The sequence below is a fragment of the Anguilla rostrata genome, chromosome 15 (assembly GCF_018555375.3).
Source record: "Anguilla rostrata isolate EN2019 chromosome 15, ASM1855537v3, whole genome shotgun sequence".
NCBI lineage: Eukaryota > Metazoa > Chordata > Actinopteri > Anguilliformes > Anguillidae > Anguilla > Anguilla rostrata.
Window position 1 is genome coordinate 4,870,418 of NC_057947.1, and position 19,454 is coordinate 4,889,871.

Sequence of the window (19,454 nt, forward strand, 5' to 3'; positions counted from 1 at the left end):
TTCCACATTTCTAAACTCAAAATATGAATTTCTATTTTTCAAAATGAAAATTAAGCATATATATATATATATATAGTCAGAAGAATTATTGCGTTTTTTTAAATGTATGCTTTCTATACTAGACTATATATATCATATATACACACACACATGTATATATCTCACGTCCATATGATATCCGACGACGTTTTCTTTCAACTGAGTTTTTGGGAAATAGGTCTAATACTATTTAAATACATTTTATTTATTTTTAGTAACACTGAATTACGAAGACACATTATTCTTTCTCCTCGGTGGATTGTTCGGTTATTTTAGAAATTATATTATTCATATTACAAAATACTCCAAAAGTGTATTTAATAATAATATTAAGAGTAAGAAGGAGTAATTACATTTTTAAAGCGTGCTAAGAAGAGTTTTCCACAGTTGCTTCACTTGGACTGTGCAGGTTAAACCTGTGGCCCAAGTTTTCAGATGGTTCATGTAGAATTCATGAACTTTGGTTGTCTTTGGATTCGGCTGTCGGCCTAGAAAAAATAATGAAACTTTGTGAATGATTTGGTTTGACCTCGCGCCCTATAGCCTCTGCCTTCGTCCAGTCTATAAGATTTGGAGAGTGCGGACGCCGTATGGCTGCTGAACTGCATTTTCAATGAATAATCACACCTTTTGACAAATTTAAAATAAGTAACGCATGGAACTTAAGATGCACAAGAACTTAAAAAACACAATAAAACGTAAAAAAAAAAAACTTCATGCCAATACGTAACGTTTACTGTAACTCGACATGTTTATCCTTTGGAGAGAAGGGATCACAAGGATTTTCAACATACATTTGTGTTTTGCACGTAATTCCGCTGCACACGATGCCTACAATGATAGTGTACACTCATTCTTTACATTGGTGTATAATATTTTAATATTCTTATATTCCGTCGTCTATATATACCCTGTAGAACCGAATTTGTGTGATAAAATCACGGTCACAGATTCGATTTTAGGGGAGTATATGGTCGATGCAAGAACTTCGAATATTACATGCCATTCACAATTTTGCTGTGCAAAGTATTTTCTTAATTTCGTACGATTATTAAAAAAGTGTTAACTTAAATAACAGGATAATTTCTTTGCCAAATTATCATTTCTTGAATGTGCAGAGGAAGTAAAACATCGGGTTTTCTTAATTAGTCCACCTGTGACTTCAAAAAAAAAATCTAAAATTATAATTGAGAGAGAAAGTGTGAGAGAGAGAGAGAGATAATAGCTTTGATAGAATGTAAGAAAGTATTTTCCGTAAAGCACTACAATGTTTTTGGTATGAGGTGCTATAGGCTATAAATTATGATGATGATAATGATGACGGTGTTTACCACAGCCTTAGTTATATGATAATATATATTATTACATAAAAATAAAAACACCGTACTATATATATATATATATATATATATATATATAATTAATAGGTTATCATACTATATATATATATATATATATATATATATATATATATATATATATATATATATATATATATATATAATTATTTTTTTCTTTTTGGTCTTCTGGATCGCTTTCAAGTGAATTAAGATGAAATGATGAGATTCCTGTAACTTTTGGATGACCCCTTACTTGACAAAGACCGTCCCCATCAATTGTCCTGAGAAGTTAGGCTCTATTTCTGCGTGCCACGGGACGTCTTTCATGTGATTGTTTTGTGTTTTTTTTTTCCCAAACCACTGCCTCAGTAGTTTACTCTGATACAACACAAGTCAAAATATGCAACTACTGAATCACTGAACACACGAATTAATTAATGAACATCCCTGAGAGTGCACGTTTTATTTATTTTACTCTTTACTTTCTAAAAGATAAATCTATCGAAGAGATAAATTGTTTACTTCCACTGCCCCAGGGATGGTTGAAATTATATTAATTGTATTTTGTTTAACATTCATCATATTTAACCAGCTGTGTTTCAATTTTTCTACTTATTTATTTTTTTTAATTGAAATAGGTTGTTTAGTTTATGAAAATAGCTGCTATGTGCACACACGTCCGTTTATGGATTCACTTAAGCTTGATTGGCTAATCCGGTCACATGGGTGTCTAATATTATTCAATTGACAGAAAGTAGGAGGGCTTTATGGAGGGAGAAAAAACACAGCTCGACAAAAATTAGGATTTTCCACCTTTAGAAATGAATGGCCATGAGTTCGTATATAGTAAACTCCAAGTATGTGGATCCAAAATTCCCTCCATGTGAGGAATATTCGCAGAACAGCTACATCCCTGACCAGGATACAGGATGCTACAGTCCATCGCAGGACACTGATTTCCAGAATTCAATAACCTATTCACGGTCAAACTACACCGAGCAGCACTTCAGCTGCAACACTGCGCGGGGCTCCACCGTGCAGCCGCGGGGTCATGCACAGGAGCATGCGAGCCGAAACAGCGCTTTCGCCGCGCAGACTGAGCCCTGTGCCCCGATCCAAACGTCCGGGCCGCATCAAAACACAAAGAGCCAAATCGGAATATCCGCCAAACAGCCAGCGGTAGTTTACGCCTGGATGAAGAAAGTCCACGTTACTACGGGTAAGACCGACTTTGTCCTACTATCACAAGCCCACAATGACCCGGTGTGCTAAAGTATTCTTCTCCCTAAGAATCATTCCCTGAAATATTTATGGTCTCTTTTGAAGGGGCTGCCAATTACACCAGTCATAAATTTTTATTGCTCAGGAAATAGGCCGCTAGCGCTGAAGCCGACTCTCCAAGCAACTAAGAAACCATACTGCTTTTAAGATTGCGCCGCATTTTATTGTCTTCACCTAATCGTATTCTTTCTTAATATTGAATTTTTCGTTGACCTTAAAATCTGCATTTGAGGCTACTTTTGATTCATACTAATTTCAAATAGAATATTTCAAATTAACAGGCCGAAGTTCATGAACAGGCTATGTGATTTTCCATTGGAGAGGCGGGTGTTTTGCTTATTTGAGTGCTTTTTTTTCCTTCAGTGAACCCGGATTACACAGGACCAGAGCCCAAACGGTCACGGACCGCGTACACGAGACAGCAGGTTTTAGAACTGGAGAAGGAATTTCACTTTAACAGGTACCTCACGAGGCGGCGCCGAATTGAAATCGCCCACACGCTCTGCGTCTCCGAACGTCAGATAAAAATCTGGTTTCAAAACAGACGGATGAAGTGGAAGAAAGATCACAAGCTCCCAAACACGAAGGGGAGATCCTCCACGGCTCCGAGTCAGCATTTACACAAGGCGCGGGAGGACAGCCAGGCCGATATTACAGTATTATAGGAGGGGGAGACACCTCATGGCCGTGACTGACTTACTGACAGTGTTTCGTGTGGCCCCGGCATGGTTTCCATTCATTACATTTTTTGGTCAGTGTCATTTAACATTGAACTGAATCCAAACTGGCCAGTATACAGCCTGCAGAAGATTAAAAGACTCGCTGAATTGCAATGTATCATTTCTAACTGTAAACAGATGTCACGGAAGCAATGTGGAAGAAAGAAATGAGTAAACGAGGTACAGGAGATCCTATGTAAATACCTAATATTGCATTTTTGTACGTCAAATTATGTTTTTTGTTAACGTTGTTCACTTTGTTTTTATCCAGGTCCACATTTCCCATATGTTCAGCCTATGTGTAATAATGGGCTGTAGTCGATTACTTGTTTATTTAAATTACAGGAAAAATATATATGTGGAGCTTTTATGTAGGCTACAGGTATACCTAATTGCTACTCTGTGGTCATGTTAAGCTTTTAAAAAAATAAAAATTAAAAAAGGAAGACTGATGCATACGACTGTACATAATAAAACTCGGTAGTGCATACAAAATAGCAGTTTGGTGTAGCATTCTTATTTTTATTTTTTATTTGTAGGCTATATTCGACATTTGAGTGTGGTTTATCTGTAGCATTAACGCGTGTTCAGACGTGTGGATATGTGGGTCAATTTATTCGCTTTGCTTTCCCCCTGTATAACACGTTTAACTTCAATCACTGAAGCCCAAACGAAATCTTGGAGCATTTTTCATAAAGAAGCAAGCAAGCCTTGTTTGGTACTCTAATATGTGCGTACTGAACTCTGTTAGGCTGTACATCTTTTCATAACATATTTGCAAACAACTTTTTGCAATTGGGTTAAATAAGAGCCAGTGTACTATGTAGGCCTACGTGTATGAATAATATGTCTGCTTACGTTGTTTATGTATTTAATATGATTACAAATTTTTCTTAAAGCGTTCTTGTAGAATGAGGAACATTGAGAAGGCCAATTATGCGCCAGGAGCCTATTGCACTTTCACTGAGGAAGGAATTATTTTCCTATAATAAATCAGAAAATAAATATAAATTTCGCTTTCTACCTTCTTTTTTCACTCACACACAAACAAACACACACACACACTGTATGTGCTCAGATTCTCTATATACTTAAATAGTTTAGGGTACTATCAAACGGGGTCATTTTGAGGCTAAGATGAGGACGAGACTGTCTCTAAAGGCTCTCTTTAGGTCTAGCGGTAAAACAAATTGCACATCTTAACAAGGGTTTCCGCGTTGTGATATTTAAATTAATATGTTCAGGTCGTCAGTTTCTGTTACAAAGAACAAAAATGTTGAGAGATGTTCAGAAATGGTGAAAATATCTTTGGTGCGCAGAGAATTTAAAAGGGTATTTTTTGAATACTGAAGTTCGACAAAGCTGCAGAGGCAGGTTCATCTCGAGGACACGTTTTCTATCACTTCAGCAGCATTTCAGCCGCGAGGGCTGACCTTTAACCCCTGGCCTGCCGGACCAACCATCTATTGTTCTGCAGACACGACTCGCATTCGGCAATTGTAAATGAATTTCGTTAAACAGAGTGCATTGTACAGTTAAAACTGCAATTAATAACATAATTTGCTTGCATACGGTGCCTCACAGTCTTTATTAAACGCATGTAGCCCTGGTTGCGTCATGTCTTAAAATATTGTATCCACTGCTGTGGAAACCTTGCGGCAAAAGTAATCAATGGATTATCGGTTTAATTCAGCCCGTTTAGATGTATTACAAGCTCTTACATACACACACACACACGTAATGGCATACAGCAGTAGAAGCCTAAGAGTACAAGCGATGCAGTTAATTCAAATAGCATTTAATTGATGTTTCTCATTGATATTGCATATAGTACGCAATTGCATTTATATCTTTATATTAATATAGATACCACTGGATATCTTAACTTGGAACATTAATCAGATGGATTAAAATTACTGGTAATACAACAAGCTTACATTTTCTATCAGACACGTTTAAAAACTACGAACTCCTTACAGCAACAAATGATTGCATCCATAACGTCTCCACATTCAATAATTAGTAAGACTTCAGGTATCCTTTGAAGGATGGGATTTTTTGTTTCACCTCACAGAGAATTCATAATTAATTTTTGGTCAGAAAATAATATCATTACGGTCCTAAACGCTACTTCTCGTTTTTTAATGAAAAACAGGAAACGATTATTGTTTTTTTCCCAAATACATAATTTGACGAAACGTGTAACAGTGTCAATAAAAATGTTTTATAATGCACATAAATGGGCAGTCTCAATACATTTGAAAATACACAGGTTTAAATGAAAGACAGTGATTGTGCGCGCACCCCCACACAGTGTCAGCCATACAGATATGAAATCAATTGATTTGCATGTTGCATGCATGCTTTCCAAATTCAAAACATGTATTTCTAATTTCACCTTATTGTTAAAGAAAAAAAAAACCAGTCTAATATTGCTTAATGCCCTACAAACGTCCACCACATGTACATTACAAGCGATCTGTATTATTTGTAAGTTTTTTTTTTTAGTTTGATTGTTTCATCAGAACTCACTGGTTTGAGGATATTCGGTGTACCTTCATTTAAAAAGCCTCTTTTTGATGCTTTGAGGGAAAGCATTGAACCTACAGGTATGTGGTTCATTTTTTTTTTTTTACAGAAATATGTGGAAGTAACATCCCGTAGAATTCAGGTGCGAATAAATCGTGACAATCAGCCGACGTTCCGATCTGTATTAAGCGTTACATGAACGCGCGAGGCAGGGGAACCGAACCACCACTACCACGCTCACAACACACGGCCATGTTTATTGTCCAAGTGTTTGAAGAACCTATGTCTTTGCCCTTCAGTGAAGCTCAGTAAGATATACGCAGCACTGTTTTTGCATATCACAATATATGACTCGGGACGATATGATTCCTTAATTATTTTTATTTAACTACACATGATTTTCTAAATAATTACTGCAATAGGCTATGCCCTCTGAAAGCCCGGTATCGTCAGTAATAGCTAGGACTCTTGCCAAACTAGAAAACTGTGGAGAGATCCCGATAAACTATAAACAGAAACTCTTATCCTTCGCACTGTAAAAAACATACGCATCTGAACGAATATAAGCTTGGGTAAGCATTTGTTTCATTTTGAATAAGACCGTAAATTAACTGATCTGTCGTGCATTTGACAAATAGCGCCCTTTGATACTTGAGCTTGGGCTTGAGGCAGCTTTTAGTTGAAATGAGTTATTATGCACAATGAGCCTTTTCCACCGAAACCTGATCCTTTTCAGTATCAAACCAAAAGAATGAAAAACACTAAACATTTTGCAATTATATCACAGTTGCGTTTAAAACTTAAATGTTTTCGGGCGTTTATGTCGTTTTGTGGTTCCTGAATCGTAGCGGACGTTGATTTGAGAAGTAAGGCGGTGTTCTTCGTCAGCTATTGCCTGTTCTTCGTATCCATAATGAGCGGCCTTTGTCTGGTGTACGCTAAGATTCTGGAAATGCTTCTTTCACTCACTAGCTTGTTGCAAAAAAAGTGCATTCTTGAACATGTTTAATGTCATAGGCCTATTTTGTATTATTGTTTTGAAAAAGAAATAAGAGTAAGCAAATGTTTAATGCGCCTACTGCACAACAAATTTCGAAAATTTAACTTCGTTCTATTTTTCGTTTTTTTTCATGATTATGGGATAGAAATCTAGAAGCTCGACAGAATAAAAAAATTGAGAAAGCATTTAAAGATATATTTGACATATGTTGTTTACTTTCCACAGAATCGTAAACAAGATGGACATTTTGGCTTAGATTCAAACGGCAACAAGTAAGATCATACTCTGTAGCCATTTTAAAGCATTAACGAACATGATAATTTCACTGAAAAGAAGAGGTGAGAGATATTTGGCAGTGGTCTGCCTCGTTCTAGCTTAAATCATTCCCAGTCGTTCCTGAAAGGGTACGAGGCTGCTGGGGGCGGGTGTAGGCTGTAAATCTTTCGGTTTTATTGCACCGTGAACATACGCTGTTTTGCATCTTTTCCCCGGGACGTATTCCCCCGCAAGCAGGCTCTCGTCGCGGATGAAGGGTTGAAGGGCACCACGTCTTCGCGTAACCAACCTCGTTTTTAATACCATCTTCCAGTGGAGATAAGACAGTTTGGATGGAAGAAATCCGACGTCATGAAATGACATTTTGGTTGTATTTACACAGACAGTGCTTACAAATTCCATGGATGCAGAAGAAGAAAATCTCAAAGAACATTTTAGTCACTCCAGTTTTGCAGCACACTCCGTTTGCACAGGGACGCGACATGTATTTAGACTTACACACCATAACTGTCCAATTGCTCGCTATCGTCTCCGTAGGCATACATTACATTACATTACATTATAGGCATTTAGCAGACGCTCTTATCCAGAGCGACTTACACAACTTTTACATAGCATTTTACATTATATCCATTTATACAGCTGGATATATACTGAAGCAATGCAGGTTAAGTACCTTGCTCAAGGGTACAACGGCAGTGTCCTTACCCGGGATTCGAACCTAAGACCTTTCGGTTACAAGCGCAGTTCCTTACCCACTGTGCCACACTCCGTCCCATACACTTTCAAAACTGATGTTACATTGTGTACTAAAGCATAACATGATGAAACAAGTATAAGGAATGATTTTCAGAACCACTGCTTTCAATAAACATTGGTTATATCGAACCAGTATTTAGACTACCGATGGGTTGAAACTGTAGCCTATTTCAGGTTAAGTGACCTACCAGAAAATATGCACGTCAGAGTATATTCACTGTAGGTGGATTATTGGGCAACTGAAACAGTTATCCTAAAATTATTATACAAAATCAACGAGAATATAATAGGCTACGGCAGGTAGAAAATAATCCCGACGTCACAATGGATGATTTGTTACGATTTGGAAATGCATACAATTTTGGAGTACAGCAGCAATACTGCAATGACTGCAGCTTCGTAGCCACACGAGCATTTTAAAAACCAAAACCTTGTCAGCATGCAACACACGAGTATATATAGATACAAAGCAGAATTCTGATTTGTGCATGCTAATCTCCCAGCCTCCCTAAAAAAGATGCAGAAAACGCAAAAGAAAAATGGCTACATTTCTATTTTATATTCGATGGGAGGTGGAATATGGTGAAGAGGGAAAAACAGATGAACCTGTGCACACACCCACTCAAACTCCGCCACGTAAAAAATCGTGTGTGCTGCACGGCTTTGTTGAAGGACCAGCCTCAGCAAAGACAATCGGGCACCACGTGAACGAATGTGCTTATATGGGACTGCCTTTATGTGCCGTTCTAAAGGGATTCCAAACGGCTATCACAGTCATAATATGTCACCTTAAAAATTGGACGTAGTGCTAAACAACGAGAGGGTGATTGTCAACCATATTTTAGAAGGGTATCAATTGCATTGGCTTTTTTATTGGTCGTACAGCGCGCGCCGGTCTTTATTTTACGGGGAATAGCCTACTGTCCACACATTAACATGGGAATGCCTTTAAAACCGCATGATGGGGTTTAGGACAATATTATCAACGGACAAAGGGCAAAGGATGAATCCAGGCAAGGAAGCATGCTGAGAAACAGAGACATATGATGAACTGATTCACAGGTAAGCAGTTGCATGGTAAAACGTAAATTTTAACGCACTGTAGGCCTATATAAATACAATTAATTCCGTCAGAATTTGAGATTTTCCATGTACATTTTGGAGAATTAAAAATATATATTCCAAAAGTTAATAGTTCTTTATAGCAACCATGGGCAGCGTACATGGACGAATGGAGCACCGAAAACAGGACACAATGCACACGCGCACAAACACACGCCACACTTACACACACATGATACTTAGCTGATCCTGCAATTTCAGAGATAGAGTGAAATAAAAGAGGACGGAAACTGACATCTTTAATCACATTCATTCGTTGTCTCATTACCAATGTATGTTGTTTGGACGTGATTCATGTGTTGTAACCTACATATACCCACATTAGGCTACTTGGGTTTTAGGAGTCCTACCATATCTTTTAAAATTTCTTTATTCTAAATTCAGATTTACATGCTCACAGAAGGCTAATCTAATCTTGCCTATTCTCAATTTAATTGTAATTTAGTTGAACTAGGTTACACACCTGGTTATAGTCCTAAATGTTCTCTTTCTTCTAATTATTACAATTGTTGTTAATAGTTCTGTAACGACCGCAGCAATAATAATAACGGTATTATTATCTTACGATCTTGGTATATAAACTACTTCAAGCCGGTGAAATTATGTGATTTCTAGTTCTCCACCCGAACCTCTTCTTTTAACACTGATATGTAAAAGCGGACTAAATATTTAAAAGCCAGTTTATGATTTTATAACTTTAGCATGTATCGTACTGCTGGGGGCACTGACTGTGTCTCATTATTATTATTGTTGTTTATTATTATTATTATTATTATGGCGTTGCAGGGATTTAAGCTAAGTCGTCTGTGATGTATATGGATTGTCTAAATAACTGTCCAGTAAGTAATAAAAGTGTATACGATTAGTAACACGTGGACATAAAAGCCCAAACCAGTTTTATATAAATCCATTGTTTACAGAGACTGGCATGAATGGTTCAGACATGGGAAATTATCGGACAGAATGCAGTTACTTAATCCACAACCCAAGCGAGCTGGAGGGAATGCTTTGGCTGAAAAATTCTCAAAATAGCAGCAATATATATTAAGTTATTTTGTAGATTCAAACAATAGCCTAGCTTCTGATTTTACACATTTAGGTGAAAAGACCGAACCCAGAGACACAAAACTGAAATAAGTTCAACTGATCGTCACGTTAGGCCCACTGCGCTATTACAAACTTGCCGTAACATTACTTGGGCTAGACACATTGTTTCAGAAAATATAACCATGCCAAGATATAAAAATCTAAATAACGATCCCACGAAATGAACAGGGGAGCTGAGGTTCCCATTCCACTAACCAACTTCACACGTTAAATCATAAGCTCCTTACATCCATCGTAAATTAAAGTAAATAGTCTCCTCGCATCGCAAAGTCCAGGATATATTTATTTCATGTGTGACTTGCGTAAAAATGCAAACATCGTTTGGCATATAAACCCATCTCGTGAGAACATCTAAAAGTAAGATGCAGCTCATTCTTTAAGAGCCTTAAATATTAGCTTCTGATTTGAAATCTTTAAAAAATGATAAAAGTTTAGCGACGGGTAGCATTCCCAGTAACTTGAGTGCCTCTCGTTCGTTGTTCATTAATCTGTGAGTTATTGCCGAAGGGGTCAAAGGTCAGTCTATTACTGCTAAATATTTTGGCCGGCTATCTTTTGGATAGTTTCCATTTGCGATTTTATAGCATTAACCATTCTTGATGAATCCATCAAAAGTGTGGTAATAGTGGTACAGCGTGCAATAATTACAGTCAAAATAATACATTTGCATTTAAATAACAGGAAAAACACGCGCACAGTTAATGATTAAAGAGATGTGGTTTGATCAAGGCATGTGGAATGGGTTATGCACACACTCACTCTCTCTCTCTCTCTCTCTCACACACACACACACAGAGGGGGGCTATAAACAAAATATGCTTTTTAAAATAACTTCATCCTATATATGGTTAAATGATCAACACACAACACAGGAATGAAGAGATAGCACCAGAAACAATAGGCCACCTGTACTGGATAATTTGCTTTTCGCCTTTTAGAACGGGGAGTCCATTATGAAGAACCCGCGAAGGAAAAAAAATATTCCCGATTCAACACAAGGACAAGTAAGATACAACTTCAAAGAAACACGACCTCATACCACGCAACAGCAACCACCACTCCCTGGTGATATTTTGAAAAGTACGCCAGGTCTCTGCACACAGATATAGTTTACATTGTATTGTATCATGCTGAGTTTCAAATCTAACAGCAAAATACATATGCATATGCTGCATTCAGAATATTGAATAATTCGAATAAGGATATTACAGTTTTCAATGAGCATCTTAAACAGGCATTTTAAATATTTAAATAATTATTTATTTCACATACGAATTATGTTAAAAACATGTTCGTTCAGGCATTCCTACCAGTATCCAGGACATGACTAATAACAGCATCGTAAAAAAACAAAAAAAATTCTCCCCAGATCGACGAGGAAACATCGCTAACACATTTTATACGACACAAGAAAGCTCCTAAAACGGGACAGTTCTAATGTCTCAAAACACAAATTAGACGCATAAAGAAAACGAAATAGTCTGCTCATTCCTACTCCTAGTGCCATTAACAATTTCCTAATTTGCGGCAAAACGGATAATCCTTTTCATTGTTAATATTGGCGCCTTCTTGGTTTCCCGTTCACGGTGTTGGGCAGGAAATGGCAGTGCTGTGGAAGCTGAGAGTTCCGCTTATAAGCAGGGGAAGAGGCAGCTGAACAGGGAGTTCTACGGCTGGTCTTCCGCCTACGGACTGTTTAACACTTCTGAAGGTGCCAGTCTTGAGGCGTGCTTTTCTTTTCATTCCTAAGTAAGGCACTGAAGACCACAACGTCAGCACTCATAAATTCTTCCGCACTTCTCATTGACAGACGCATTGATAAGCGCCGTGTGGACTGCAGCGCTTCCTAACTGTATGTCAGTTGGGCTGACCGCGAGTACAACCTATTATGTCGTTCGGGACATTATCTGTGACACAGAAATAACCATCTCGATATTTATATGTGATATATATACTGTATATAGAAGCATGTAGAAGACAGTCATGAATCTGCTTGCTTCCCTTCATATTTATTTTCAGTACTTTTTTCAATTATGTCTGCGGAACAAGGTCTAAGCAAAGTACATAAATACAAATACAAATACACGAGTAGAGAAATATTATGAGATAATAGTGAAAGGAATAACATGGGCCTCAAAGACAGACTCACTCCTTTTTCATTAATGAATTTTATGCAAAATAAAACAAACAAAAAAACTGTTTTATGCTTGAGTTATCCTTTAAACCTCCTATTGTGTCCCTGGTGCTTTCAACTGAAAAAAACAAAACAAAATGTGGGAGCAGAAACCCACTCACACAAACATGCACTCATACAGACACACACACAGACATACACTCACACAATCAGACACACAAACACAAGCTCACACATACACACACTCACACATACATACTCACACAAACACACACTCACACATACACACTCACAGAAATACACTCACACAATCAGACACACAAACACAAGCTCACACATACACACACTCACACATACACACAGACACACACACACGCAAATATTCACAAACACAAGCTCACACATACACACACTCACACATACACACTCTAACACAGACACACACACACACACAAACATTCACAAACACAAGCTCACACATACGTACACTCACACATACACACATTCATGCAAACACACACACTCACACATACACAAGCTCACACATACACACACTCACACATACACACTCAAACTAACACAGACACACACACACACAAACATTCACAAACACAAGCTCACACATACGTACACTCACACATACACACATTCATGCAAACACACACACTCACACATACACAAGCTCACACATACACACACTCACACATACACACTCAAACTAACACACAGACACATACACACGCAGATATTCACAAACACAAGCTCACACATACGTACACTCACACATACACACATTCATGCAAACACACACACTCACACATACACAAGCTCACACATACACACTCACACAAACACAAGCTCACAAATACACACACTCACACACAAACACAAGCTCACACATACACATACTCACACACATACTGTACACACACACACACACACACACATACAATCACAAAACCACACACTCACACACACATACTCACACAAACACACATAACTACAAAGTGGTTTATCTGGCTACAACATTAAGTGACACATTTCAGTGAGAATCACCACTTCATTGCACAGATAATATCTGTGAGTAATATCATTTGGTTTTCTTTTGTGAATACTGTGCTAAAATGGTCCTATTGCTTTTAAATGACCCATTTGTCTTGCATGACTTCTGATCCATTCGAAAAAGGAAAATCACAATTCATTTCTGGAGTCCAATGACTGCAACTTCAGGGTTGCAGGTTTGATTCCCGGGTGGGGCACTGCCCTTGTAACACTGAGGAAAAGGTACTTAGGCTGAATTGCTTCAGTAAATATCCTGCCACATAGTGTGCTTCATAATGTTTGGGACATATTAATGTTATGTAAATGAAAGTGCTTATATTTACTACTTTGTTGCATATCCCTTGCATGCAATGACATGCTGAGTATCTTCTCTGGTGAAGCTCTGCCAGGCCTGTACTGCAGCCATTGTCAGCGCCTGCTTGTTTTTGAGACTAGTTGCCTTAAGTTCTCTCTTCAGCATATGCAATGCATGTTAAATTGGATCCAGATTGGTTGAATAATTGGCCAGTCAAAACGTTTTGGGCTTTTGGCTGTGGAAAAGTCCTTTGTTGCTTTAGCAGTATGTTTGGGATCATTGTCTTGCTGTAGGAAGAAGCGCTGTTCAACGAGTTTGGAGGAATTTGCTTGAACTTGAGCAGATAAGATGCTTCTGTACACTACAGAATTAATTCTGCTGCTGCTATCTGCAACATCACCAATAAAGACAAGTGAGCTAGTACCTGTGGCATGCCCAAACCACAACACCCCCACCACCAGGTTTCACAGATTAGAAGGTGGGGTACAGATTGGATCCTGGACAGTACCTTTTGGCCTCCATACTTTGCTCTTGCCATCCAACAGCACAGGGGTCCTCAATCTTACACAGAACGGGCCGGTGTGGGTGCAGGCTTTCGTTCCAGCTAAGCAGCTACACACCTGATTCTACTAATCAACCACTACAATCTTTGCTAAGGGCCTTGATTAGTAGGATCAGCTGTGTAACTGCTTGGTTGGAGCAAAAACCTGCACCTACACCGGCCCTTTCTGGATAAGACCTCTGCCATAGCAGATTGCATCTTGCAGTGTGGCCTCCGTTGTCCTGTTCCTGAAGTCTTCTGCAGACACATCCATGCCTGCCTACTGAAGAGCGTTTCTGATTTTTCTTAATGGCGAGAATTCTTTGGTCATCAACTGTAGAGGTCTTCCTTGGCCCATTGCAAATTACTGAGCTCGCCAGGGCTCGGATTCTTCTTAATGATTGCCCAAACTCTTGATTTTGGTAAGCCTAAGGTTTGGCCGATGTTCCTGACAGTTTTTTTATTTTATTTCTCAGCCTCATAATGGCTGCCTTGACTCTCATTGCACAGCTCTGGTCCCCATGTTGACAAACGCCAGTAACAGACTCCAAAGTCAACCAAAAAGCCTAGAATAATGAGTAGATACAGAAAGCTCTCTTATACCTGCACTAAGGACGCAACAAAACACACCTGTCTCATCAGAAGCACCTGTGACGCCATTTGTCCCAAACATTATGTTGCCCTGAAATGGGGGGACCATGTATAAGTTCTGTGTAAGTTCTACATGGTGAAATGAAAATGTCAAAAAATACGCTGATTACAAATCTAAAATTGTGGAACATGGAGCCAAATCAAGAAAAAAGTATTTGTCCCAAACATTTTGGGTCTCTCTGAAAATGGGTTCCATGTACAGTAAGTAAAAAATACAGTAAGAATGTTAGTCCTATGTAAATAACTCAAGATTTGAGCATCTGTCAATTGCCCAAAATGTATATGTAAACGCTGTTCTTGTGGGTTAAAAGTCGAACTGGATTCCCTAGTATTCTCTTACAGGTGAAAAAGAAAACAAGAAGTGGGCTCTTCCAGTCACGTGACAGCATCAAATCCATGCCTTTGGATAAGAGCACGCAGACCTTCTCAGTTTAAATCCTAACAATGCAGAAAGTCGCTTGCTATGACAATTCGGGATTATATGGAGGCTACTACCCAAAATGGGATTCTTATACGTGCAGATCCACTGATCAGCCGTATACGCTGAAAAATTTGAGGGTCCAGTTTTCCCAGTACAATCACCGATGGGCAGGTGCACGGGAACAAATAATAGCCAGGTAAATGGACAAGTACCAAGCAACCATAAGCGACAACATGCTTCTCCTTCGCCAGCGTCTCCAAACTCAACTTGCACCTCCCAGAAAAATAAGTCATCCCACAACAGTGCGTCCAGTACTGTCACCCCAGTTGTAACAAAGAAAATATATACATGGGTGAAGGACACTGGCGCAAAACTGATGTTGCCGCTTTTTATGAACTCCATAAAGTTTTCCAAGAGTTGTTTTACTAGCCTTGTTATATACCGTTATTATTACTAAAACTGCAGTGGCACATTTTTCTGTTCGATGAACATCCGTACAGGGATTTTTAAAATCTATTTCAAAATCGGTATACTGCCTAACATAAAGACTGAAAATACAATGCCATTTTGCTTGAAGGTAAGTCCTGTGTAGCTCACCATGTTTGCAAATCACCTAGATGGCTTTAGGCAAAAACCACAAGTGTGAAAAAACAGCGGATTTCTTTATCTGGATCTGGATCTGGTATTAATTTCTCAGATTGACAATCAATGCTTATATATATTACATTATCACTTAATATACACTTTGGCTTCACGTCTTAAACGTGCGACGAATACGAAACAGAACCTTTATTCTTTTTCTACCTGCTTTCTTTCAATTTTTGATAACTATTTTTAAATTATATCCATGATCATGCAGATACATTTTAGACTAAAATCTCACACAAATGTGCTAAATGCAATCCTAAGCAGAGGATACTGCACAGAAGAAATAATATGAAATAAAGAAGCAGACCTCCATATGCTTATTCAAAAATATACTTAGACTGTGTTACTTGTATTGTTTTACAGCCTGATTCGTCAACCTTAAACCCCACAAAAATTATGCTAAGGCCAGTCAGACCTTAACGCCGACACTTGGCACCATTGTGGAAAAAGCGTAACATTAAGATGATTCTTTCCTCCTTCTATGAAAATATTTGTGTTCGGATTCCTCTGAGAAGTGACTTCGCACTAAAGAATGGAAACGTGTTAATTTTGTTAATTTATTATTTGTAACAGCACTGACAATAAAACAGCGATGCATTACAATTTTAACCGATTCTTGATTTTTTTTCCCCCCACGATATGTGTAGGCCTTCTTTGTTAACAGTTGCAACAATATTTTAAATATAGACAACACAAAAAAGCCAAACATTCTGTCACACGGCTGCAACTTAATAAAAGCCAATAAAAGCACAAAAAATATTCAGTAAGAAATACAGATATTTACACAGCTCTGGTTTGAGCCGCCTCAGACGTGCCTGAGTATGCAAGTTAAATGTGTGGAAGTTGATGGCAACAAACTCGAACCCCCCACCTCTTCCCCAAGAAATCAAGAAATATATGAATGACTGCGGAAAACTGTTAAATAATTCACCCAGTTCCCTATCATTCCCCCAACAATCTGTCGGCACACCCCCGTCATACTTTGTCATAAACATTAACATTATGAAGTCATTCACTCACTTATACTTACTGACACTGATTGACTTACTTACTTAAAATGTTAAATGAGAATTATCCTGAACAAAAATTAGGTGAAATGCAGCACAGAACTTCATGTCAGCCACCAAAGCAATGGCACACAACTGACAGGGGGATTAAGTTTTACCTGCGAATTAAACAGCAATATAAACATCATAAAAAGGCAACATTAAGGCTATTTAGAGAATTTGAGGTCATGGAGATGCACGTGAACAACTTGTATGCATGCATATGATAATGTGTGTGAGTATATGAGGGAATTTGTGTGTGTGTGTGTGTGTGTGTGTGTGTGTGTGTGTGTATGTAGGTATATGTGCATGTTTCTGTGTATGTGTTCGCATGTGCGAGAGAATGTGTATGTGAGTGTATTTGTGCATGTATGTGGTAATGCATGTACGTGCGCATGTTCCTGTGTAAGTGTGAAAGAATGTGTATGTGTGTGTGCCTGTGTATGTGTACGTGTGTGAAAGTGTGTGCACAATCACGTGTGAGCAAGTGGGTTTGTTGTCCCTGTTACACACCTCAGGATTTGAGGTGGCAATCATTTATACCACCAGTGTCTATGACGCCACTCGTAGGTGTCCTGTCCCACCACAACTGAGGCTGAGCAGTATTTAACACTGTAGATTTTCAGCCCCTTCCTTATGATACATTTCAGTACGCAACACCACACACAGCAGGCATGTGCAGTGCGTAGTAAGCATGTTGCCTGCATTAAAAATGTCATCGGATTTGACGATCTTCGTGAATCTAGCATTATCCCGGGAAGAGCTGCAAGGAAGTCAATGAGCCATGCAGCTAACATGGGCTTTAGGGAAGCCATTTTCCTGCAACACTGATGCCTCGTGCTATGATGGAGTTAAGACATATCAGCATACAGAGCTTTATGGGGCTTCGGGGAAGTGCATTTATTTTTAATAATGACACATAACATGAGGCTAATTCACAAGAGTAACCTTTCTTCATTATTCAGCGAAAGCCAACACACATACATCAGCCTGTGTTTCAGCAGACAAACCCATGCACTGTATAAGCAATGGAAGATAATACAAAATCAAACATATAGACATTTGGTTTTAGACTTTGGGAGCATTGAGAACCACCTACAAAACCCTATTAACTCAATGCTCCTCTGCACACAGCTCATGGTGTTAATCACTGAACATGGTCCTCTGCACACAGCTCATGGTGTTAATCACTGAGCATGCTCCTCTGCACACAGCTCATGGTGTTAATCACTGAACATGCTCCTCTGCACACAGCTTATGGTGTTAATCACTGAACACGCTCCTCTGCACACAGCTCATGGTGTTAATCACTGAGCATGCTCCTCTGCACACAGCTCATGGTGTTAATCACTGAGCATGCTCCTCTGCACACAGCTCATGGTGTTAATCACTGAACATGCTCCTCTGCACACAGCTCATGGTGTTAATCACTGAGCATGCTCCTCTGCACACAGCTCATGGTGTTAATCACTGAACACGCTCCTCTGCACACAGCTCATGGTGTTAATCACTGAGCATGCTCCTCTGCACACAGCCCATGGTGTTAATCACTGAGCATGCTCCTCTGCACACAGCCCATGGTGTTAATCACTGAGCATGCTCCTCTGCACACAGCCCATGGTGTTAATCATTGAGCATGCTCCTCTGCACACAGCTTATGGTGTTAATCACTGAACACGCTCCTCTGCACACAGCCCATGGTGTTAATCACTGAGCATGCTCCTCTGCACACAGCCCATGGTGTTAATCACTGAGCATGCTCCTCTGCACACAGCTCATGGTGTTAATCACTGAGCATGCTCCTCTGCACACAGCCCATGGTGTTAATCACTGAGCATGCTCCTCTGCACACTGCTCATAGTGTTAATCACTGAGCATGCTCCTCTGCACACAGCCCATTTGGTCTTAACTTCATGAGCATGCTCCTTCACACACCATGGTGTTAACAACATGCTCCTTGCACACAGCCCATGGTGTTAATCACTGAGCATGCTCCTCTGCACACAGCTCATGGTGTTAATCACTGAGCATGCTCCTCTGCACACAGCCCATGGTGTTAATCACTGAACATGTTCCTCCGCACACAGCTCATAGTGTTAATCACACAGCATGCTCCTCTGCACACAGCTCATGTGTTATCACTGACATGTCTCTACACAGCTCATGGTGTTAATCACTGACATGGTCCTCTGCACACAGCTCATGGTGTTAATCACTGAGCATGCTCCTCTGCACACAGCTCATGGTGTTAATCACTGAGCATGCTCCTCTGCACACAGCTCATGGTGTTAATCACTGAGCATGCTCCTCTGCACACAGCTCATGGTGTTAATCACTGAGCATGCTCCTCTGCACACAGCTCATGGTGTTAATCACTGAGCATGCTCCTCTGCACACAGCCATGGTGTTAATCACTGAGCATGCTCCTCTGCACACAGCCATGGTGTATCACTGACAGCTCCTCTACATGCCTCACACAGCCCA

General features: G+C 39.2%; 1 protein-coding gene and 2 long non-coding RNA genes across 6 annotated transcripts in view; 2 read left to right on the plus strand and 1 right to left on the minus strand.

The window, feature by feature from the left end:
* LOC135240598 (uncharacterized) overlaps nucleotides 1–19,454 on the minus strand; it is a 70,776-nt gene that overhangs the window by 47,565 nt on the left and 3,757 nt on the right. The window lies entirely within an intron of this gene.
* LOC135240991 (homeobox protein Hox-D4a-like) lies at nucleotides 1,526–3,876 on the plus strand. The gene is made up of 2 exons (XM_064311076.1): nucleotides 1,526–2,598; nucleotides 3,024–3,876. The coding sequence occupies exons 1-2, from the start codon at nucleotides 2,205–2,207 to the stop codon at nucleotides 3,323–3,325; spliced, it is 696 nt and encodes a 231-aa protein (XP_064167146.1). The 5' UTR covers nucleotides 1,526–2,204; the 3' UTR covers nucleotides 3,326–3,876.
* On the plus strand, nucleotides 8,243–16,512 carry LOC135241098 (uncharacterized). The gene is made up of 3 exons (XR_010325884.1): nucleotides 8,243–9,020; nucleotides 11,120–11,176; nucleotides 15,198–16,512. It is a non-coding gene; the product is annotated as an uncharacterized LOC135241098 (long non-coding RNA).

Excerpts from the sequence above, each read along its gene's own strand:
- LOC135240991 (XM_064311076.1), top strand. The coding sequence starts at position 2,205 with ATGGCCATGAGTTCGTATATAGTAAACTCCAAGTATGTGGATCCAAAA. Across the intron at positions 2,599-3,023 it reads GAAAGTCCACGTTACTACGG|TGAACCCGGATTACACAGGA; the intron begins GTAAGACCGACT and ends TTTTTCCTTCAG.